Source organism: Rutidosis leptorrhynchoides, chromosome 2 (assembly GCF_046630445.1).
Source record: "Rutidosis leptorrhynchoides isolate AG116_Rl617_1_P2 chromosome 2, CSIRO_AGI_Rlap_v1, whole genome shotgun sequence".
Lineage (NCBI taxonomy): Eukaryota > Viridiplantae > Streptophyta > Magnoliopsida > Asterales > Asteraceae > Rutidosis > Rutidosis leptorrhynchoides.
Window position 1 is genome coordinate 329,897,630 of NC_092334.1, and position 25,311 is coordinate 329,922,940.

General features: G+C 39.9%; 1 protein-coding gene across 1 annotated transcript; it reads right to left on the minus strand.

Annotated features, from left to right (window-relative positions):
• Window positions 1-19,392: 19,392 nt before the first annotated feature.
• On the minus strand, window positions 19,393-20,448 carry LOC139888822 (uncharacterized). Its single transcript, XM_071871808.1, has one exon. It carries the CDS (start codon window positions 20,446-20,448, stop codon window positions 19,393-19,395), a length of 1,056 nt encoding a protein of 351 aa, XP_071727909.1.
• Between the last annotated feature and the right edge of the window lie 4,863 nt (window positions 20,449-25,311).

Sequence of the window (25,311 nt, forward strand, 5' to 3'; positions counted from 1 at the left end):
TCGGGGATATTATATTATCTTATGTTTTGATATTGATGTGTTGTAGCTAGCCCTTAGGGTGTAGCTTAGTAGTGTTGTTCATAACGTTGTGAGTGAACTTACATTGATGTTGTAGCTAGCGGTATCGCAATTGTACGGTAAGCTTAGTTTTGCTTGCTATATGCTCGGATGATCCGGTATGTGTTATTTGATATTGTGTGGCGTGTCCATTTTATGCATATATATGTATGTAGTATATTCTCACTCACTAAGTGTTAGCTTACCCTCTCGTTGTTTTCATTTTTATAGATTTGCTTGGAGACGGTGGCTCGGGTAAGCGTGGGAACTAGTGGACTCGCATAGTTGCTTTAGAAGATCTTGCTTTTGGATTGATTAGGATTGGGTAGCGTATCCCCATTCGCCATGCTCGGTCTTTATTTTGTGCTAAAAATCATGTGGTCGAAAACTTGTAGTTTGTACGAAAGTCGTAAAACGGCCAATGTGGGCCCGATCTCGTAAAACTCATTTTATTATTGGAACGTATTAGTTTTAACTAATATAAATTGTTGTGAAGAGCGTTTGGTCTAAAAGTGTCGGGAAGCAAGAGATCTTTTTGCGAAAATTGGAAAAAGTGGACAGCAGCCTGTCAGGCCCTGTGCGCGCCGCGCACCCCATCTGGACAGCTCAGTTTTAAATTTTTTATGCTGCGTTTTTGGTCGGTTAACGGGTTGGGTTGTTACAAGTGGTATCAGAGCATGGTCTAAGGGATTTAGGTGACTTGAGATAGGTGCCTAGACTTAGACTTTTGTGTGTGCTTATTTGTTGCGGGACTTGTAGGATTACGGGTCGGAATGGGTTATAGTTAGTGCCTTGTTTGTAAGTGGACTAACGTTTATATTAGTAATGCGGATATTATTAATATATTATTGTGTTGTGATAATAATTCTCGCGTGTGTTGTTGTTGCGTGGAATTTGTTTGTGTTTGTTTATGACATCAAGCGAGGCGGTCGTTGTACTAACAAGTTGATACGGCGTGTAGGCGTAATAAGGACTTGCAAACCTTATTACAGGTGCAAATCATGTCTAACAAGTGATGTACGACGAGTGTTTAGCAAGATGGGACGGTGTTGTGCGTGTGGTTTATACGTTCGTGATCTAATCGTTTGCATTCCTTAGAATGAAAACAGAAGATGGATGCGGAACGAGTGAGCCTATTCATGAAGAGAAGGATGAGTTAACGTTAAAGATTGAGGCAGTGTTTGAACAATATGTCTCGGTTTTCACTGGTAAAGTTAGGGAAGTAACCAAGGAGTTGGTCGAAGGACAAATGACGGAAATGGTCCGAGACCAAGTGACTAATGTTGTAAAGGAAGAGTTTGAAAAGAGGTTTCCCAAACCTCGAGGTAGTGATGATGAAGATGTACTTGCAAGGTTAGGATTACATGGTGCTCATGGTAAGAGGGCACGAAGTACGCCTGAAGGCGTCGGGAATGTGAAGAAGAAGAGTAAGAAGGGTTACAAGCCCACGTGCTTTAAGTGTGGGGAACGTGGTCATTTGGCACAAGATTGTACGGTGGTGCCTTTAGGCTCAATCAGGTGTTTCATTTGCCAGATGGAGGGACACCGGAAGTCAGAGTGTTCCGAATCGCCTGACGATCGGGTTAGGAGGTTAGAGCGGAAATACATGATGGGTAGTGGTGCACGGAAGCCCAACAGCGCTACATCAGGTACCTTTAGTACGAAATTATATGTTGTTCGTTTGTAATAACATGCGGTATGTGCGTAAGTCTTAGCTAAACTTTATTCTCTGTTGGAGATAATTCGTAGCAAGCGGGCGGTTTACGTTTATGGTTTCGGTTTGCTCTCAGTAGAGTGTATAAGTGGTGTGTTGTGCCTTGATCCTATGGTGCGAATCCTTGGGTGCTTAAGCATTTTGGTTGGTATCGGGTCGTTAAGCTCGTTTGAGTGAGACCCTTAAAGTCTCAATGGTGTTGTGCATGTTATTGATATGGGTGACGTTCCTAATGGAAGTACCCTATGGTGACGTTTGATTGTCGGGCGAAGGGCGTAAGACTTGGTGCAACCAAGCATTCCTTAGTATTTGGAAAATGTTTCTACCAAACCATGGAAATGGGTTTTGGTGTTCGGTCGTTAAGTGCGTGTTCGCTTTCGTGTTGAAGTTGATGAACCATGAGGTTCGTCGGGTGGATTGAAACTCTTGAAATCGAGTGTTGATCTCGATGCATGTTGGTAAAGGAGTCTACGTGACGCGACATTAGGTGCCTTTTTATACCTACTAGCGTGGTGTTCGACTCCGATTGTGTTGCGGTTACATTGTACTTAGGGTACCGAAGTGAAACCCTAAGGTTCATGAGCGATCGGGTGAAATTCGACAAACTAAAGCAATTGGATGATTGCGAGTGTATAGTTCGTGTAATTTGTGGTACACTTTTTGTTCGAAGTGTTTAAGGATAGGTTAGGATCCTTGGTATGCTCAAAGTTGAAGCATGACGTGGTGATGGGCCGTGTGAACCCAATTATTGGTAAATTCTACCTTTGGTAGCATTGTGCGGGTGTACGAGATGCGGTTATGGAACGTAGTTCCAAGTGGGGGAGTTACACTCCCGCACGAGGAGGTTTTAGTGTGAGATTTCGGACAATGCTTTTGGTAGATCCGAAATTTGTGTCGAGACCTAGATTTGGTCGATTTGTGGTAGGGTACAATTTCGGTTAAATTGTACTTATGATTTTGGATTTGAAATATCACCAAGGTAGTAATGTGGTAAATCTCGTTGAGAGATAATGGACGGGTATGGTGAGCAAGGTAAAATCCCTCGGTTAAGCGATGTACGTATAGGATCCTCTTTTAGAGAATTATTGTTTTGTGCCTATGTTTGATATAGGCGGTTCTTGCTCGATTTTGTGAATGGGTAGTGGTATCCGTTAGGATTCACTATGGCGTAGCAGAGCGCGATGTTACGCTACTCGTTGTTCGAGGCCAAAAGGGATCGTTGACTGGTGAAGCATGACCTTCGGGGTCCTCTGACTTCATCATGAGATCATTGATTGGTGAAGCATGACCTTCGGGGTCCGCTGACTTCATCATGAGATCGTTGATTGGTGGAGCATGACCTTCAGGGTCCTCTGACTTCATCATGAGATCATTGATTGGTGAAGCATGACCTTCGGGGTCCGCTAACTTCATCATGGGATCGTTGATTGGTGGAGCATGACCTTCAGGGTCCTCTGACTTCATCATGAGATCATTGATTGGTGGAGCATGACCTTCGGGGTCCGCTGACTTCATCATGGGATCGTTGATTGGTGGAGCATGACCTTCGGGGTCCTCTGACTTCATCATGAGATCATTGATTGGTGAAGCATGACCTTCGGGGTCCGCTGACTTCATCATGGGATCGTTGATTGGTGGAGCATGACCTTCGGGGTCCTCTGACTTCATCATGAGATCATTGATTGGTGAAGCATGACCTTCGGGGTCCGCTAACTTCATCATGGGATCGTTGATTGGTGGAGCATGACCTTCAGGGTCCTCTGAATTCATCATGAGATCATTGATTGGTGAAGCATGACCTTCGGGGTCTGCTGACTTCATCATGGGATCGTGGATTGGTGGAGCATGACCTTCGAGGTCCTCTGACTTCATCATGAGATCATTGATTGGTGAAGCATGACCTTCGGGGTCCGCTGACTTCATCATGGGATCGTTGATTGGTGGAGCATGACCTTCGGGGTCCGCTGACTTCATCATGAGATCGTTGATTCGTGAAGCATGACCTTCGGGGTCCGCTGAATTCATCATGGGTGTAGTGTTATATCGGTGAAGCATGACCGTTGACGGGGTCCGCTGACTTCATTCGGTGTTGAGATTTGGGAAGTGGGTCGCGTGTAGTTTTTTGCCAGCCTTCTTGTTGTTGGATGTGTGATCTATTGGTTGTTTTATACGCCAATGGTGGGGTCGTAAGGGCCACGTTGTGTGAACTAACGGTGGTTTTATACGCCGATGGTGGGGTCGTGGGGACTATGTCATGGGATTAGTGAGGCGATAGCCGTGTTTTGCTTACATGTTGTTACGGGTGTAACACTAGTCGATTTTTGTGCACCTTGGGTTTAGCGTCGCGATAGTCGTTTTGGATGCTTTCGGTCTTAGCCATTGCTTATGATGTTAGGATAGTGGCGTATTGGTTGTATTGCGCGCTACAAAGGATGTTTAGTGGTAAGCGTATCCGTAAGGATTCGTTTTTGTTCGGTCTTCATCGTTTCGGGTTATTGACCTTAGGTTGAGACTTGGCTGCTTTTAGCATTGTACTCGGTAAGGGTACGCTAAGGGATTGATACCTCGGTAAGAGATTGGTTGAGTTTTTCCCGATATGAGGGATTGAGCAAGTTTTAGTGCTCGGATTTGAGGACTTGATAAATCGCGGATGATGATTTAGTGTTAAAGGCGGTTCATTGGGGAGGATTGCCTAGAGAGATTGGAAGGAAACATGATGTTTTTGCGAATGTTAAGCGATTGTGGTAGTTTTCGGATGTCGTGTGTATTGCATGTCTCGAAATGCGTGCACTTGTGTAATTGGTAAATGGTTTAATCTTCGAGTTTATGATAATTGTGGTAGGAGTCGGTTTGGAACGTATGTTTGAGGACCGTAGAGTGTGGGTCCGTTTGGTTTCGTGACGAGGATCACGAGGACGTGATCGATTCTAAGTGGGGGAGAGTTGTAACACCCAAATATTTATGGTACATAGAGTTATAATGATGTACGTTTAGTGGGTGAAGCATAGTGTAATAGTTAAAAGGTCAGAATCTGCCCAGACATGGGCGCGCGCCGCGCACGATAAGGTGTGCGCGCCGCGCACATGCCTAGCGACAGAATTCTGTCTTTTTCTATTTTAAGTTTAATGAGGGGCTTTTTGGTCTTTTCACTTGAGGCCGGATCTCAGGCCTTATCAGCTGGTTTGGATCCACTTTTGGATCATTTTCACATCCATTCATCACTCTCAAGTATCTTAGAGAGAGATGGAGAATTCTAGTGAGAGAATTGGGGTTTTGGAGAGGAAGGAGCTTGAATTGATCAAAGTCTCGGGTTTTAAAGCTGTTCACCTCGTTCCTAGCTACGTTTTGGTTGTTGTGGTAAGTTCTAACTCCGAATTTCATTGTTTGATTTGATATTCAAAGTTAGGGTTTGAACTTGATTTGTAGAGAAACCCATTTAAAACTCTTGAAGTGAGTTTGTTGATGCTAGTAATCGGGTTTATTGTTATTGTTGGTGGATTTTGGGTTGGCGAACAAATTGGTCTTGTTTATGACTTGTAATTGGGTTTAATCACTAGGTTTAGTGATTATGGAAGTATTGGAACCCTTTTGGTGTGTTTGAAAGACTAATTTTGGAATTTAGTCAAAATTAGGGTTTTTGGGTGATTTTGAGATTGATAAGTGTTAAACACTTAAGTTTGGGTTCTTTTGGCTTATTAGGACCATTTTCACTTGTGATTAGTGCTTAGTGGTTAGTTTGGACGCGGTTAGTGTTTGTAAGTGCAATTGGTCGAATTTGCACTAAGTGTCGAATTGAGTTGGTTTGTAAATCCACTCTAAGTGTGTTATTGTATTTGTGATAATGGATTAGGTACTTTCCATTGACGTGTTGCGGAATTACTCGGTTGCATTCATCAAGGCGAAAAGGTGAGTGTTAATATCCTATGTGCATATGTATGTGTAGGATGGGTGCGGGTCGGGTGAAGCGGTTCTCGGTTATAGAGATCACTTCACATATAGGTTCATGATGGCTCGGTTTGCACGATCATCTTATTGTTAAGTTGTGAATTTCGGTTAGAGCGGATTCATGGTGACTCGGTTTATACGGTCATCTTATTGTTAAGGTTAAGTGTTTAGCCTTGGGTTGTAGGTTCGGGGATATTATATTATCTTATGTTTTTATATTGATGTGTTGTAGCTAGCCCTTCGGGTGTAGCTTAGTAGTGTTGTTCATAACGTTGTGAGTGAACTTACATTGATGTTGTAGCTAGTGGTATCGCAATTGTACGGTAAGCTTAGTTTTGCTTGCTATATGCTCAGATGATCCGGTATGTGTTATTTGATATTGTGTGGCGTGTCCATTTTATGCATATATATGTATGTAGTATATTCTCACTCACTAAGCGTTAGCTTACCCTCTCGTTGTTTACATTTTTATAGATTTGCTTGGAGACGGTGGCTCGGGTAAGCGTGGGAACTAGTGGACTCGCATAGTTGCTTTAGAAGATCTTGCTTTTGGATTGATTAGGATTGGGTAGCGTATCCCCAATCGCCATGCTCGGTCTTTATTTTGTGCTAAAAATCATGTGGTCGAAAACTTGTAGTTTGTACGAAAGTCGTAAAACGGCCGATGTGGGCCCGATCTCGTAAAACTCATTTTATTATTGGAACGTATTAGTTTTAACTAATATAAATTGTTGTGAAGAGCGTTTGGTCTAAAAGTGTCGGGAAGCAAGATATCTTTTTGCGAAAATTGGAAAAAGTGGACAGCGGGCTGTCAGGCCCTGTGCGCGCCGCGCACAGGTGTGGGTGCGCGCCGCGCACCCCATCTGGACAGCTCAGTTTTAAATTTTTTATGCTGCGTTTTTGGTCGGTTAACGGGTTGGGTTGTTACAATGAGATGTTATATGGTAGAAGGTGTCGAACCCCGATTTTTTGGGGTGAAGTGGGTCAAAGGGAAGTCAGGAGCACCGACTTGGTATTAGAGACTAATAGTAAGATCGAAATGATTCGGGCTCATTTGAAAGCGGCGCAAGATAGACAAAAGTCATATGCGGATAAACGTAGGTGACCGATCGAATTCGAAGAAGGTGATATGGTGATGCTTAAGGTTTCGCCATGGAAAGGTATTATACGGTTCCGAAAATGAGGGAAACTTACTCCTCGGTTTATTGGACCTTTCCAAGTTTTAGCTCGAGTTGGTGGAGTGGCGTATCGGTTGGAGTTTCCCGAAGAACTTGCGGGGATCCATAACACATTTCATGTTTCCCATCTTCGTAAGTGTCTAGCGGACGACTCGGCGTAGGTTCCTTTAGATGAGATTGTGTTGAACAACAAGTTGGAGTATGTTGAAGAGTCGATTGCAATACTAGATGAGAAAGTGAAGATGTTGCGAAACAAAGAAGTTAGAACTTACAAAGTGCAATGGCGACATCGAAAGGGTTTTGAGTTTACGTGGGAACCCGAAGAGTTTGTTTTGGTATATCTTCCGGCTTGTCATGCGGCTTGGATCGCGAGGACGCTCTCCGATTCAAGTGGGGGAGAGTTGTAACACCCGTTTTCTGAAAGTCACTTGGGAGGTCTCACGTAGTCCAAAGGTACATAATTAATCTTTAAAACGCATCTACATAGTTACATATGACTTAAAATGGTTTAAGATTTGAGTTTGGGGTGCTTCCTGGTAATTTGCCGCATTTAGAAGAGGAGTATCGCGTTTTGGTATGTCGTGGAACGCGACATGCATGCCTGAAACGCGACAACTCAAAAACCTCAATCCCTGATCAACCTATCGCGTTTTGGTAGGGAGTATCGCATTTTGGTCATCGCAGATCGCGACATGGTGTCACGGAACGCGACATGTGCTCAGATCTGATATTTAATGCGTTTTTAATGAGCAATTTTGAGGGTGTTTAAGTCTTTTCACTTTGTGGACGGTTTGAGACCAAAAAAACTGATCCAAAGCTTATCCTTATCTCAGTTCTTACTCTTTCACCTACACACTTTCATTCTAGAGAGAGAGTTAGAGTTTTAGAGAGAGAGAGAGAGAGAGAGAGCTCATTTTTGGGGAAAAAGGAGACCAAATCTTGCCCAAGTCCAAGTTTTAAAGTTGTTCCCTACATCTCTAGCTATGTTTTGGTGGTAGTGGTAAGTGTTAATTCCGAGTTTCAACTCTTAATTGATTTATGACTAGTGATTTGGTTATGGGTTTGGTGTAAGACCCATTTCTTTGTTAAATGGGTGAACTTGGGTAAAATTGTTGTTTGGAAACTCAAAGATTTATAAACTTGAGTTGATATTGTTAACCTAGGGTTTATGATGCTATCTTGTTGTAAAAATCACTAGCTCAATTGTGTTGTTAGTGAAAAAGTGTTATTGGGGTTCATGGTTGACTTGAAATGGGTCAAATGGGTAAGTTTGACCTAGTGGGATAAAATTGGGTATGAAAATACCCTATACTTGTATTAGTGGAAGTCTTAGAACCTTAATCACTAGCTTTTAGTGATTTGTTGTGGACTTTGACCTTGATTGAATGATTCTAGTGCAAATGGGTCATAAATACCCTTTTGAGTCATAAATGAACTAGTGAGGTTAGTTGGTGAATAGTTCAACTTGTTATGTGAATTAATTGGGCATTAATTGTATTAGGTGACTTGCTTTGAAGGTTACAAGTTGTTATTGGAAATCTCACCAAAGACGAAAAGGTGAGTGGAATATCTATGTATGTATGTATATGATTTATTTGCCCGTATTAATTGTACACTTAGCCGTGTTTGTTCACATGGTTGTGATAGTAGCCGTGTTTTACTCACACGTTGATTAAGTGTTACGATAGCCGTTTTTCGTACACTTGGGGGTGATACCATAGTCGTTTTTGGGATGCGGGACCGGATCGTGGCAAGTGTAAAGTTGTGGACTAGGCGTTTCCCCTTATTGCCTAGTGGAATGCTTTTGGAAGTTCGACCTAATATTTGAGTAGTTTAACCCCAAATCCATGCTCTAGTGATGTTTGGAACTTAAACTAATTGGTCGAAACTTATATTTTTTTGGGATTTTTAAAATGGGTCATCGAACCCGAATGGTTATGTAAACTTTTAACGATATTGTATGCGCGTTTTGAACATGTAACAATTAAACATGATGTGATGGTTTGTTGAGTATGACGACATGTTATATTTTAAAAAAATATGTATGTTTTTCTTAATATAACGGGTTGGGTCGTTACATGTCTTCCTATACATATGCTAGTGTCAAACCCAAGAAAAACACTCTGCTACCACACTTGATATGTCATGTCACAATTATTAAATGAGAGCTGATACTTTTTTTCTGTAAGTATTCTCTCACTACTCTACTCACTAACTTAGTCACTCGGTCCATATCCGAGTCAAGAACATTCGGCTTGGTTGTGTGTTACCCCTTTGAAATCCTCATATCTAACTAGGTTATTCACGGTATTTGAATCGGAAAGCAAAAACCCAATCCCCAAACATTCACCCGAATAATTTCGCACTCTAGTATATAACCGGGATCCGTTCTCTTAATGGGTCAAGGAAATACATACGCTTGATCACTATGCAACTAAATAGATACGTGACTTTTGGTTCATTCAGATCTTTATGTACTTATTTCGGATAGAATTCTGAATCAACAAGTGTTTGTACAATAACCGGTGATTAGTATAGATATGGGGATATGCAAGTCACAGAGATTGAGATTGGGTGATTATGGTTTTGGTTATGTTCATTGGAGATTCCTCAAAGGTAACAATCAGAGGATTGTTTTACGCTACCGAATCAAATGATATAACATGATTGTGTTATTATGTGTGTATGTTTTGAATGTGGAATGTTTCCTGCATTCTATTCTATTTATAAGTGGGATGCAGCGGCTTCCTATACCAGCTCGCTAGTTCCTAATAATTTTGGATCACTAGTTGACTTTCCCTTTTGGTAAACCTGCAGAGGAAAGTGAGCTTTTCCCTTTCCTTTGTGGTACAGGGGTGCACCGAGCTAAGAATAGTTTCGCTAGCTTGACTTTGTAATTGACCGAGGTTTTATGGGCTCTAAGATCACTATTGTTGCTCTGATTCCAGGACCTCGTTCACTGTAGCTAATGTTTTCCTTCGTTCTATATATTGTGGCCAGATCCTCCGAAGCAAACTGCTAAGCTGGTAAACGGGCCGGAGGTGGGGTACACTATCAAGCCCCCCAGTTTAATTTTACGAAACGTTAATATCAACATATGAGCTTCGTTAAGTTAAACTTAGTAATAATTACTTTTGCTGCTGTGATTTGACAATTAACTGCACCGTTTAATACTCTTGTCCTCGAAATTACGTTTTTGCCCTTAATGAGAGACTCTTGTCTGTTTTGCAGTTGGGGGTACGATCGTCCAATGGTTTGCGGTTACCGAGGGTACCCTGCAGTTTGATTTAATGGTCACCCTTCTCTTTTCCTTAAGGTTTTAACCCCTCCTCTTCTTCTTCTTCTTCTCATTTGTGTTTATCTTCCATTCAAACTTTACTTTCTGGAAATCTTTCTTCTTCGCATACTAAGGTACTCTCAGTTTTCTTCTTACGTTTTTCTTTTTTGTTTATTTTTACCATGTCTAAACGTGGTATTAAGGCCTCTTTTAGCGATGTAAATCCCTCTTTGCTGTCGTATCTGATTGAAATGCTTGTTTTGAAATCTGGTGATATCGTTATTCCGGCTAGCGACGAACACATCTTGAATCCTCCTAAGGGTTACATTAACGTGTATACCCAATTGTTTACTGAGTGTAATGTTAGGGTTCCTGTTTCTTCTTTCTTTCTCAGTGTTTTAGACTACTTTAAAGTGAATATTTCTGTTTTTCATCCCTTGGCTGTGAAAAAGGTTATGGCTTTTGAGGTAATGTGTAGGGCTTATGGCGGTGAACCTTCTGTTGATCTATTCCGCCGCTTCTTTTGTACTGGTGATACCGGTGATTGGATTACTGTTCAAAAACAAAAGAGTAGGAGAGGTGCTCCTTCTCCTGTTTATTGCTTCGCTCCCCAATTTCTTGATGTTCATAATTGGAAGTGTTCTTTTGTCTTTTTGAAAAAATCCTTTTTGTTTCCAAAAAATTATCCTTTTGTTTCTGATCCTGAGAGGGCATTTGTTCCTAAAGAATACAAAAATCTTATCCCTTTCATTCCTGAAGATGATGCTTTGTTTAGAAGGATCTGTAACCATCCCATCATCCCTTCTACCTACCCAGATGCTATACTTTTTAAGTTAGGGATGGCACCTGATAGGGAAGAGGGTACTGCTACTCCTGTGTTCTTTTATGGGGAGCAGGGTATGTTTGGTTTTTGTTTTTATATACAACTGGTTACCTCTCTAACTACTTACACTTTTCTGTTGTGCCTTTGACAGATATGTCTTTGAGGAATGTTGTCAAGGCCCAAGGGCTGAAAGAATATACCGTTGCTGTCCAAGCTAGGTCGACTGTTGTTAAGGATCTTGGATCCCCTACATGTTCTGGTTTCATGGAGATATCTAGCAAGTCAAGGGCTGATAATGTTGAAGTAAGTTCGTCGAAGCAAAAGTCGAAGCAATGGAGGCTCCCATTGATCTGGATACTCATAATGATCAACCTCTTGCTTCTCTGGCAACAGGCGTTGGGGCCAGGGTAGCACAACGCTACAAAGCTAAGGGCGTGATGAAGCGAAAGGCCCATCCTGGTGTTTCTTCTGTAAAGAAGCAAAAATTCGGCCAGCTTCAAGACGAAGCGAGTGATGATGTCGTTGCTGCTAACCCTTTATTTGGTATATTTTGCTTCGTTCCTTGCTTTGTTGGTCATTTTTTATTTATTACTTATTCTTTGCTTGTCTGCAGATCTTTCTGTTTATTCTGACGTTCCTGCCCCGAGCAATTGCTTTGATCTCATTGATAGCCTCGTTTCTGATAACTGGGGGAATTCCTTCGCTGATGATATGAAGAGTTTTCATGATGCCTATTCTGTTATCAATTTTCAAGCTGCTTCCATGGGTCATATTGCTTCTTCCCTTTTACAGGAGCGTACTGCAAAGCTTGAATCTTTGAGGAAGCGTTATGTTTCTATGAGTGAGAGGGTTAAGAAGCTTGAGAAGGAGATATTAATGGCTCCTAGTTATGAAGAGGAATTGAAGGCTACTCGTGATGAGATAGCAGGTTTGCAAAGGCAGATGAAGGTAGGCGAGGTTTAAAAATTGGCCATTGCTGACGAGTTGAAAGATTACAAGAAGCGTTGTGAAGTGTTAAAGTCTGATTACTCCCAAATTGTTTCTCATGTTATTCCTCATGCTTGTCACCAATTACTAAAGAGTGCAGATTTTGGGCAACTTTTTGGTAATGTGGTGTTGGCTTAGAAGGTTCAGGCTAGGTGTGAAGTGATAGGGGGTTTGGTGTCGAAAAGGGTTGTGAAGCTTGCTGACTTTGCCGATTATACTGATCATGAAAGGCGATGGTTGACTTTGCTTTTGATGAGCTCGAGCAAGCTGATTTTGATTATGTCAAGGCTATTGCAGCCAAGGTGGATGCCAAGCCTAGTGAGCTTCTGAAGACGCTTGCCACTGTTGTTCCTGCGGTTCATGATGATGATGAAGAAACTCACCTGGAGGTTCCTGAAGCTATGGAAGAATCGGGAAAGGTTGGTGCCCCTGTTAATTAGCTGTCATTTGTAATCGTTTAAAAACAATTATCATCTTTTGTTTGGCTTAAGTGCCTGGGCTCTGTCGCCCCTTTTGTTTGAACAATGGTCATGTATGGTATAACTCTAGTTCGTTTAATTTTAGCATGCTTTTTGTATGTGTTACCATGGATTTTATCCTGCTTGGATGGGTAAAAACTCTCTACCTGCAGGATGGTGGTGCAGTGATCACTTTTAAGAAAAACTTGTTTCCTTACGTCGAGTATTTCGAAGCATAGTTTGCCTCGTTGCTTGGTATATTGTGGATTAAGGGTTATTTTTTGTGCCGACTGTCATTTTTCTCACATAATTTCTCATATGAAATTTTAATTTTGTCAAGACATTAGTTTATCAAAAGTAGTTGTGAGAAATTCATTAAGTTTTGCGTAGGAAGTTTATAGGCTTCAACTACCAATGTTGCATCTTTCAACTACATGTTACAAAATAAAAAGTACAAGACTTCTAATGATAAAACTTTTTGAGGTTGGTTGCATTCCATGCCCTTGGTATTGGTTTACTGGTTGTTGTTTCCAGCTTGTAGGAGCCTTTGCCCAGCACTTGTGCAATTACATAGGGGCCTTCCTAATTTGGTCCCAATTTTTCTTCGTATTCCACTTTGCTTGCACTGTTTAACCTTAGGACATATTCTCCTACTTTGAAGGTTGAGGGTTTCACTCTTTTGTTGTAATAGCCTTCAATCGCTCGTTTGTACGAGGCCTCCCGAAACACAGCTGCCTCTCTTCTTTCCTCGAGTAGATCCAAGTTAACTCGAAGATTTTCTTCGTTATTTTCATTGTTGGCTGTTCTCTCTGTTAGCAATTGTATCTCTGCGGGAAGAACGACTTTTGTTCCGTATGCAAGACTGTAGGGTGTTTCGCCATTGCTTCGCTTTGGTGTTGTCCTGTGTGCCCACAGCACCAAGGGAAGCTCATCAACCCATCCTTTTCTACACTTACCTAGGCGCTTCTCTATTCCTTTGATTATGTCTTGGTTTGTTACTTCCACCTGTCCATTACCTCGGGGATGATATACCTAGGTGAAGTTATGCTAGATTTTCAATTGCTTGCAAAATTTTGGGAATATTCCTTCTGCGAACTGTTTCCCATTGTCCGAAACTATTTCTTGTGGAACTCCGAACCTGCATACGATGTGTTCCCAGACAACTTTTCTATTTGCTTACCAGTGATTACTGCCAAGGGTTTTGCTTCGGCCCATTTTGTAAAGTAGTCAATTGCTACTAGTAAGAATCTTGGGCTCCCAGGCGTATCATTGATGGGTCCAACAATGTCTATTCCCCATTTTACGAATGGCCACGCAGATGTTGAAATGTCCCGTTCATATTGATTATAAACGTTCCATATTATTTGATTTCTTCGCGAGGTTTTGACCTCTATATGAGACGTTTTTCAAAGACTGCATTCCTTTTTAAAACAACCATAACCTTTATTTTATCGATAAAGGTTTAAAAAGCATTACGTAGATTATCAAATAATGATAATCTAAAATACCGTTTACACACGACCATTACATAATGGTTTACAATAAGAATATATTACATCAAAAATAAGTTTCTTGAATGCAGTTTTTACATAATATCATACAAGCATGGACTCCAAATCTTGTCCTTATTTTAGTATGCAACAGCGGAAGCTCTTAATAATCACCTGAGAATAAACATGCTTAAAACGTCAACAAAAATGTTGGTGAGTTATAGGTTTAACCTATATATTATCAAATCATAATAATAGACCACAAGATTTCATATTTCAATACATCCCATACATAGAGATAAAAATCATTCATATGGTGAACACCTGGTAACCGACAATAACAAGATGCATATAGAATATCCCCATCATTCCGGGACACCCATCGAACATGATAATTTCGAAGTACTAAAGCATTCCAAATTCCAGAATGCGGCTTGTTGGGCCCGATAGATCTATCTTTAGGATTCGCGTCAATTTGGGGGTCTGTTCCCAAATTCTTAGGCTACCAAGCTAAAAGGGGCATATTCGGCTTCGATCATTCACCCATATAATGTAGTTCCATTTACTTGTATCTATTTCGTAAAACATTTATAAAGTTGCATGTATTCTCATCCCAAAATATTAGATTTTAAAAGTGGGACTATAACTCACTTTCACAGATTTTTACATTGTCGGGAAGTAAGACTTGGCCACTGGTCGATTCACGAACCTATAACAAATATGTACATATATATCAAAGTATTTTCAAAATATATTTACAACATTTTTAATACGTTTTACTGTTTTAAGTTTATTAAGTCAGATGTCCTCATTAGTAACCTACATCTAGTTGTCCATAGTTAGATGTACAGAAATAAATCAATATATATTATCTTGGATCAATCCACGACCCAGTGTATACACGTCTCAGGCTAGATCACAACTCAAAGCATATATATTTTTGGAATCAACCTCAACCTTGTATAGCTAACTCCAACATTACTGCATATAGAGTGTATATGGTTGTTCCAAATAATATATATACATGGGTCGATATGATATGTCAAAACATTTGCATACGTGTTTATGGTATCCCAAGATTACATAATATATTAGAATACATGTATAATACAATATAAGTTATCTAGGATATGATTTGTATAGAATTGTTACAATATTTCCCGTAGCTACAACAATCAAAAAATATCCAATCTTGTTTTACCTATAACTTCTTCGTTTTAAATCCGTTTTGAGTGAATCAAATTGCTATGGTTTCATATTAAACTCTATTTTATGAATCTAAACAGAAAAATTATAGGTTTATAGTCGAAAATATAAGTTACAAGTTGTTTTTTAAGAGGTACTCATTTCAGTCGAAAGAACGACGTCTTGATGACCATTTTGAAACACATACTTCCACTTTGAGTTTAACCATGATTTTTGGATATAGTTTCATGTTCATAAGAAAAATCATTTTTCTAGAAGAACAACTTTTAAATCAAAGTTTATCATAGTTTTTAATTATCAAACCCAAAACAGCCCGCGGTGTTACTACGACGGCGTATGTCCGGTTTTACGGTGTTTTTCGTGTTTTACGGTTTTAAATCATTAAGTTAGCATATCATATAGATATAGAACATGTGTTTAGTTTATTTTAAAAGTCAAGTTAGAAGGATTAACTTTTGTTTGTGAACAAGTTTAGAATTAACTAAACTATGTTCTAATGATTACGAGTTTAAACCTTCGAATAAGATAGTTTTATATATATGAATCGAATAATGTTATGAATATCATGACTACCTCAAGTTTAGTAGGTAAACCTACTGGAAGTGATAAGAAATGATCTAGCTTCAAAGGAGCTTGGATGGCTTGAATGTTCTTGAAGTAGGATCATGACACAAAACAAGTTCAAGTAAGATTTTTACTCGAATTAAGATAGTTTATAGTTATAGAAATTGAATCAAAGTTTGAATATGAATATTTCCTTGAATAAGAAAGATAAACTACTATAAATGACAAAGGTTTCTTGATCTTAGATGATTACTTGGAATTGATTAGAAAGCTTGGAAGTAAACTAGTAAACTTGAAAGGATTTTCGAAGTGTTCTTGAAGTGTTCTTCCTAAGATGATTATAGCTTGATTCTTGAAGTAATTTTTGATGAAGATGATGATTAGCTACTGGAATAATTCATTCATAAGTGTGTGTGTGTGTGTGTGTGTGTGTGTGTTGAGAGAGAATTAGAAAGAGAATTGGAAGTGAAATGGAGTGAATGATGAGTGGTAAGTGGTGAGTGGTGAGTGGGGTTAAAAGGAGTTCTAGTTAGTTGACTAGTTCATGGTAGAAGTTAAAATTGATTAGTCATGCATGACATAATCAAGAGTGGAATCCCATGCTAGTTCCTATTGGTATATACCCATAGTAAGTACGTCTAGTAGCTGTGTATAATACGGGTATGAACACGACTAGAATTCTTGATGAAAAAAGAATGGGAATGTAACTATAACCATTTTTGTTAAGTATGAGTGTTTTGATATATGTCTTGAAGTCTTCCAAAAGTATATTAATACATCTAAATACACTACATGTATATACATTTTAACTGAGTCGTTAAATCATCGTTAGTCGTTACATGTAAGTGTTATTTTGAAACCTTTAAGTTAACGAACTCATTTAATGTTGTTAACCCATTGTGTATTATATCTAATGAGATGTTAAATTATAATATTATCATGATATTATGATATATTAATATATCTTAATATGATATATATACATTTAAATGTCGTTACAACGATAATCATTACATATATGCCTCGTTCGAAATCCTTAAGTTAGTAGTCTTGTTTTTACATATGTTGTTCATTGTTAATATACTTAATGATATGTTTACTTATCATAATACCATTTTAACTATATATATATATATATATCCATATATATGACATCATATAGTTTTTACAAGTTTTAACGTTCGTGAATCACCGGTCAACTTGGGTGGTCAATTGTCTACATGAAACTCATTTCAAATAATCAAGTCTTAACAAGTTTGATTGCTTAACATGTTGGAAACATTTAATCATGCAAATATAGTTTTCATTTAATATATAATCATGGAATAATCATGGAAAAGTTCGGGTCACTACAGATGTGACAGAGATTAGTTCTTGTTTTGGTAGCCTTGGGACATTTGAGTGGATTTGACAAGACTCACAAGTTTGCATCACCGTCGTGGTGTCATGATGCATTGTAGGCCAATAGTACCCTAGTCTCATGATTTTTGCGACTACTGACCTTGGACCCGCGTGTAGACCACATATCCCTTCGTGCATCTCTTGAATTATGACAGTTGCTTGCTTTGGCCCTATACATCGGAGCCATGGAGTGAGAAAGGATCTTCTGTATAGCTCTCCGTTCATCATTTTGTATGAAGGTGCCTTTATCCTTATCTTCCTTGCTTCATTTTTATCATCTGGTAACTTTCTTGTTTCAAGGTATACTTGCAGTGGAGTCATCCATGTTACTTCATCTTCTTGCATGAGGTCATTGACTTCTTCTTCTAAGATCGATTTCTTTTCTAGTACCTCCACCAAGACTTCCTTTGTAAGATGCTCAAATGTCAGTGAAGCAAGTTTGCTTAGTGCGCCTGCCTTCTTATTTTGACTTCTTCGGAGATGTTCGATTTCAAAACTTTTGAAGCTTTCAATTAGTTCTTTTGACTTTGACAAGTACTGTTGGATGGTGGGTTGCTTTTCTTCGAAAGTGCCTTTGATCTGGTTAGACACTAGTTGTGAGTCGACGAAGGCTCGGAGATGAAGGATTTTTAATTCCTTCGCCATTCTCAATCCTGCTAGTAAAGCTTCGTACTCTACTTCGTTGTTGGTTGTTGCGAATTCGAAACGAAGTGCATAAGTGAACTCTTTTCCTTCGGGATTTACTAACATTAGACCAGCACCTGATCCATTAGAGCTTGACGCACCATCGGTGTACAACTTCCATTCTTCATTTTCGATCATTGGGGTAATAACTTGGGTTGAGTTCTCCGTGTCTTCTTCATTAACACTATCTGTTTCGGCAATGAAATCCGCTAGAACTTGTCCTTTGATTGCATGTCTGACCCGGAACTCGATGTCATGCTCCCCTAACTCAATGGCTCATTTGGCCATTCTCCCCGATTTTTCAGGTTTCGAGAGTACTTGCCTGATTGGTTTGTTGGTAAGTACCACTATCTGATGTGCTTGGAAGTATCTTCGGAGTTTCTTAGCTGTATGGACGAGTGCTAGAGTGAGTTTCTCAAGTTCTGGATAATTCAGCTCTGCTCCTTGGAGTACTCGACTAACGAAGTATATTGGTACTTGTGTTCTCTCTCGTTCGGTAACCAATACTGTGCTAATACATTCTTTCGAAGCAGCCAAGTATATGAAGAGTGTTTCTCCTTCTTCGGGTGAGGTTAAGGTAGGGCGTTTGGCGATGTACTCCTTCATTTCGACGAATGCTCTCTCCGCTTCTTCGTTCCAGACAATTTTCTTTTTTCTCAAGCATCCCTTCAGGGTTCTGAAGAAGGGTAGTTGTTTCTCTGCTCCCTTTGATATGAATCTGCTAAGTGATGCTAGTTTCCCATTCAGGCTCTGCATGTCTTTTATGGTTGCGGGGGTTTGGAGTTGTTTTAGCCTGTCCACCTTTTCCGGATTTGCCTGGATCCCCTTTCTGGTGATATAATACCCAAGAAATTTTCCTTCTTCAACTCCAAAGGAATATTTCTTCGGATTCAGCTTCATGTTTTTTGCCCGAAGCCTGTCGAAAGTTTCCTGGATGTCCTCTATCAAATTTTCTTCCTTCCGACTTTTGATTACCATGTCATCTACATAGGCTTTCAGATTTCTTCCCAGCTGATTGTGAAAGGCTTTTCGACTAGTCTTTGATAAGTTGCCCCTGCGTTTTTTAGACCGAAGGGCATCTTTTGATAACAATAAATTCTCTTGCTGGTGAAGAAGGATGTTTTTTCCTCGTCCTCCTTAGCCATTTTGATCTGATGGTACCCTTTGTAAGCGTCCAGGAAGCTTTTGTATCGGTACCCGTTTAGGGATTCGACTTTCCAATCGATTTCGGGTAGGGGTAACAATATTTGGGACAGGATTTGTTGATGTTGGTGAAATCGACACACATACTCCATCCTCCGTCTGATTTTTTTTTACCATCACTAGATTAGCGACCCACGAAGGATATTTTGCTTCGCGAATTATTCCTGCTTTTAGCAGACCTTCTACTTCCTTACAGGCCGCTTCATCCATTTTCGGTGCCAAGTTCCGTTGTTTCTGATGTATTGGTTTAAGGTGCTTGTGCTCATTGAGTCGATGCTCCGTTATGAAGGGTGACCCTTGTATATTGATGGTTCGTGGTATCCCGGTCATATCGCTGTTTTCCCAAGCGAATACATCCACATTTGCTTGTAGTAACTTTCAGAGCTTTTGTTTGGTGGATGCTGGCTAGTTCTTTCCTATGCTGATCTCCTGATCCTGGAACATCGGATTTACTGATATCTTTTCTACTTGGGGATCCTCCTCCGAAGCTTCTAGGATGCATTCGGTCGGTTCTTTCATTGTTTCTTTTATAGCCAAGATCACCTTATTCCTGTCATATGTTGATGCGAGGGCTCCATTCCCTCCTTGGGCATGGAATTTGACCATTTGATGCACCGTGGATACGATTATACCCATCTTTTTCATAGCTACTCTCCCAAGCAGAATGTTATGTGGGGAGTTTGCTCGGACCACCACGAAATCAGTAGTTTCTGTTCTTGCTAATGGTGGTTCCCCTATTGTTAAGTCAAGGTCAATTTCTCCGATGGGCCAACACCTTTCTCCGGAGAATCCAACTAAGGGTGCTCTTGGGGTACCTAACCGTGCTCTGATAGCGGGACTTAGCCGTTCGAAGCAGTGTTCGTACATCACGTCACAAGCACTTCCACTGTCGAGGTATATCCTTCGTACCTCTCTGTTGAAAATCTTTCCATTTATGGTGACCGGTAGGTCCGAAGGACATATGGTATTGAGGGCTGGGAATGACACTTCACTCCATTCTCTGACGATAAGGCATCTTTCTCTTTTCTTATAAGGCTGGTGTGAATCTATTGCCAGGATTACATTTTCTGCTTCTTGCCTCGTATCCTCCATTTTCTTTTCCTGTACCCTCTCTTTCTTTGGTTCCCGAATTCCCTTTATGAGATGGGACAGTTTTCCCGACTTAACAGCCTCCTCAATGGCTGTTTTGAGGTTGAAACATTCATCCGTATCGTGCCCAAAATCGTTGTAAAAGTCACAAAACTTGGTCACGTCTCTATTTCTTCCTCTGTTAGACATCTTTCCCGGGGCTTTGAACTTGTTGGCTGCTTTTTCTGTTGCTAGGATTTCCTTGGGGGTTTTTATTAACGCCCCCAGGATCCCATCTCCGGTTTCTCTTCGATAAGGGTGGAATTTCCCTTTATCCTCTTTCCTACTATGTTTTTCGTCCCTTCTTTCTGATTTCTCCTTTCGTCTATTCATGGGGGCATCGTCTAGGACGAAGTTACCTGCTGTTTCCTTAGCATCTAACCATATATATGACTTTTCTAACAAAGCTTCGTAAGTGCTTGGTAGGTCTCGGCTAAGGTGTTCAATGAGAGGCCTGACCCTAGATCCGTAAAGCAACCCGGATATTCTTTGGGATTCTGGTAGGTTGAGAATTTGTTGAGTTTCGTTGGTGTACCTAGTGAGGAAGGCTCTAGAACCTTCGCTATCCTTCTACTTTATCCCATGAGCGGCCACATGATTTCTCTTGTGTCGCTTTTGCTGACTAAACTTAGACCTAAATTGTCTTTTTTGGTCATCGAAGCTAGCTACGGAGTCTTTTGGTAGGGAGTCAAATCAGACCCTGGCATCCCCCTTTAACATGTAAGCGAATGCGTGACATGCGACGGGTATGTCCCATTTAGCCATTCGTGCTGCACCCTCGAATATACTAAGGAAATCATCCTGGTCGTCCTTTCCTTCGTAGTAAATTAGGTGTGAGGGTATTTTCATTCCGTCGGGGAATGCACAGTTTTGGATGTAGGGCACAAACGGGGTTTTTTGGTTTATCCAGAAGTTGCTATTGGCTACGATCGGGGGTATTATTTAATGACCTTGGGCGCAACACATTCCCCCTTGGTTAGGAGGATATATCCAGGTGGTGGTCATTTGTTGTGGTGGGTGGTTTCAATTTTGGAAGTATGCGTGGTTGGTTACTGGTGGTACGAAGCGTTTGGTTGATTGCTTACATGGGTTGCTTCCACACATGGTATGTTGGGGGTGACATGGGAGTTTCCTTGGGCTCATACATATTGGTTTGGTTGCCCGAAGCTACCCCATCTCGGGTGAGGAGGTGGTACATGCCTATTTGACGCTTGGGATGCTATGGACACGGTCAGAGCTGTCGTATTACAAGTGTAGAGGGGTGCAGTAGGTATAGTTAGGGTTACCTGAGATGTGCTGGGAGTTTCCCCTGCTCAAGTCATAGTTTCTGCTGACGAGTTCGCTAGTGGGTTCCTAGGCTGTGAATTTTGATTCGAAGGTTCCATTTCCATCTCCTCGTCGTAATCCTCGCTTTCGTACGTTAGCATCCTTATACTTTGCAAGACCCCCGTGTCCCTTAAACTTTTTATCACCGACCTGATGTGATCGTAATTATTCAAAACGAAGGTCTTATCTATCAACGGTGGTGGTTCTGCGAAATGCGAGCCATGGGGGTTCGTTGAGACGAATATAGCCGGAGTGACAGGTGACCTAGTCAAGGTTCCCACAGTTGAGAACTCTAGCTGTGTTGAATCTGAGGTTTGTGTGATTCTGGGTGGTGTGAAACCCGTAGGTATGTGACTGGAGTCCGCCATAGCGTCGGTTCTTGCACAACAAAATGAATAAGATGTGAGTCCCACGGATGGCGCCAATTGTTTGTACAATAACTGGCGATTAGTATAGATATGGGGATACGCAAGTCACAGAGATTGAGATTGGGTGATTATGATTTTGGTTATGTTCGTTGACGATTCCCCGAAGGTAACAATCAGAGGATTGTTTTACGCCACCGAAGCAAATGATATAACATGATTGTGTTATTATGTGTGTATCTTTTGAATGTGGAATATTTCCTGCATTCTATTATATTTATAAGTGGAATGGAGCGGCTTTCTATACCCGTTCGCTAGTTCCCAATGATTTTGGATCACTAGTTGACTTTCCCTTTTGGTAAACCTGCAAAGGAAAGTGAGCTTGTCCCTTTCCTTTGTGGTACAGGCGTGCACCGAGCTAGGAATAGTTTCGCTAGCTTGACTTTGTAATTGACCGAGGTTTTATGGGCTCTAAGATCACTATTGTTGCTCTGATTCCAGGACCTCGTTCACTGTAGCTAACGTTTTCCTTCATTCTATATATTGTGGTCAGATCCTCCGAACCAAACTGCGAAGCTAATAAACGGGCCGGAGGTGAGGTACACTATCAACAAGAAATCGACTTCTTGAGAGATTTAGTGGAAAATCAACACCTAAATTACATAGACAAAATTGCCCATTTCATCCATGTGTTTTCCGCTTTTTGCTCGTTTCATCCTTATATTTTATTTTCTGCATTTTTCATCCTTAAAAGCATTTTAAAGTCTCAATTTTATCCCTCACTCTAATGAACGTTAAATGAGTCCGTTAACACTATTCACAGGAACTATTCACGTAATCATTAACTAATTAAATTACAAAAATCAATTCATTATCATAAACGAGTTTTTTTTTTTTTTTTTTTACAACAGTGCTTACAAACATCCATTTTTTAGCTACCTGCAACTTCTTTCACAATATATACTCCGTAATTATCATCAAAAAACTCTAATCTAATCCTAAAATAAAACTAAACATACCTTCAAATTGCTAACACACTAATCTCACCCACGTCTTCTCTAATTACCTCTCCACCTTCAGCAACAACAAAACTAGAAAAATCATATTTGCTGTTTCTGTGAAGACAAAATTAACAATCTCGAATTCACTCTCGTCTATACAAGCAGAATAACACCGCCGCCGACCGATCACCACCGCCGCCATACGATCACCAACGTCGTTGGCCGATTACCAACGCCACTGGCCGATTACCGCCGTCAATGAAGACAAAATTCACAATCTAAACACTTCACCCCAAAAATTTCACACTTCTGATTTGTTAATCACAATCAATTTATTTCAATGTAAACCTAATTTCTACTGTGCAACACCCAAGATATGAAAAAAGAGAGAATAAAATGTTAACAAATTGTAAAATTGAAAGATGATTATGGGGAATGAATGACGTTAAATTGAAGAAAAAAATTGAATTTAATAATTGTTAACAATGTTGAGCTGAGCTTGTGGATGTTAGATACAAAGTGAGAAACGGAGTTCGTCGATGATACACAGATAGTTGTGACTTGTGTCTATGTCTCAACCAAATACTAATTACATATGGATTGTTATCGGTTAATCTTTAGCTAGAGCGAGAGATGAAATTGAGACTTTAAAATACTCTTAAGGACAGGAACGAAATAGACAATTTTGTCAATTACACATGTAGGTGAATTTTGGCACTTTAATAATCATGTTATTTTGGTAACATGTTGGTTGGGGGAATGAGGATAAAGCCAAAAAGGGGACCCAAATAGTTCACGGGAGTGCTATGTTGGCCACAATAGCATCAAGGTGTCAGGCTAAAGGTTGGATACGGGTTAATGGTCATGGCTATCCTATAAACATTCTTGGATAACAGAACCATCCAGTTAACTATTATCTCGACATGTGTCAATTCAACATGAATACATGATACTGTATTAAATAACAAATATTGCCTGATAAGGCCGAGAGAGCACGATGACAAAGGAATTGTTGATAGGTGTTTATGCAAGTTTGCTATTGATCTTTTGTGGTTAGGCGTTTAGTAGTTAACTATAGAAAATATAGCAGTATTATAGTTAGATCGACCCGCTATATTGTGCTGAGGTGGTCAAAAGAAACGACTGAATTTATCTGTATCAAGGCGTTTCTTTAAGGAATTTCTTGTTTTGCGTTCAATTCCAACACCAAAAGAAACGTGTGTTTATCCGTATCAAGGCGTTTCTTTAAGGAATTTCTTGTTTTGCGTTCAATTCCAACATCAAAAGAAACGTGCGTTTCTTGTTTTTTTTCTTTTTTATTAATTTAAAAATATTATTTTAATTCCATTTTAATACTTAACTCAATTAAATTTTTAACACATCATTACAATACTGCTAACCAACACCGAAAATCAACACCATCAATACTCCATCTAAAAAAAACATGTCACAGTCATTAAAAAGTGCAAAAAGCAAGATACACGAGTAAGAAACGTCTATCACCATTAGAAATGGTGTTATAGCATGAGCAATGGAGACTAGTGAATCACAAAATAATATGGAGCGTATCAAAGTACCACCTCTTGAGTACTGTGATTGCAACGGATGAAACCAAATGAAACCAAAGCAAACATTAATAACCTATGAACATACTCATATGAAAATATTTAATAACAATGACATTATTTTTCTTGATGACCAATAATGGTATATATATATATATATATATATATATATATATATATATATATATATAATAACAATGACATTATTTTTCTTGATGACCAATAATGGTATGTATATATATATATATGATCAAGAGGGAAGTAACCATTCGGGGGAAGCGGGGAGAAGCAAAAACTTTTTTTTTTCGTTTTTTGAAAAAACTTTGTTCACGAACATTATAGATGAGATGAAAATATGAACATTTAGTAGAGACACTTTGTGATAAATGTTTTTATTTTGGCGGAAAAACGCCCGAAGAAGTAATTTATAACAATTATCGTATTTTTCGAGCGTATTTTGAGGTTTTAGCTATTGGGGTTTAGATATTAGGGTTTAGATATTAGGGTTTAGAAATTTAGGATTTAGGGTTTAGGGTTTAGATTTAGGGTTTAGATTTAGTATTTAGATTGAGTTTTTAACACGAACGGTTTAGAGTTTAGGGTTTAGGGTAAAGCGCACGGCTTTTTCTTGGCGACCACACACGAGAAGCACTTTCCCAGGAGGTCACCCATCCTGGTAGTGCTCTCGCCCGAGCACGCTTAACTGCAGCGTACTCACACATCTGCTCTGCCTGTGATCCCAAAACGCGTTGTGTCATTTAAGCGTGAGTATTACCTTATAATCCCATGATCACTCATGTTTGTGGGCGATGTGGGATTTGCCTAGGGTGTTACATTCACCCCCCTAAGGGACTCATCGTCCTCGATGAGGTTTGCCCCACCACCCCCAACGGCACATGAGTGGCTCTGATACCATTCAGTAACACCTCAGCTTAACAT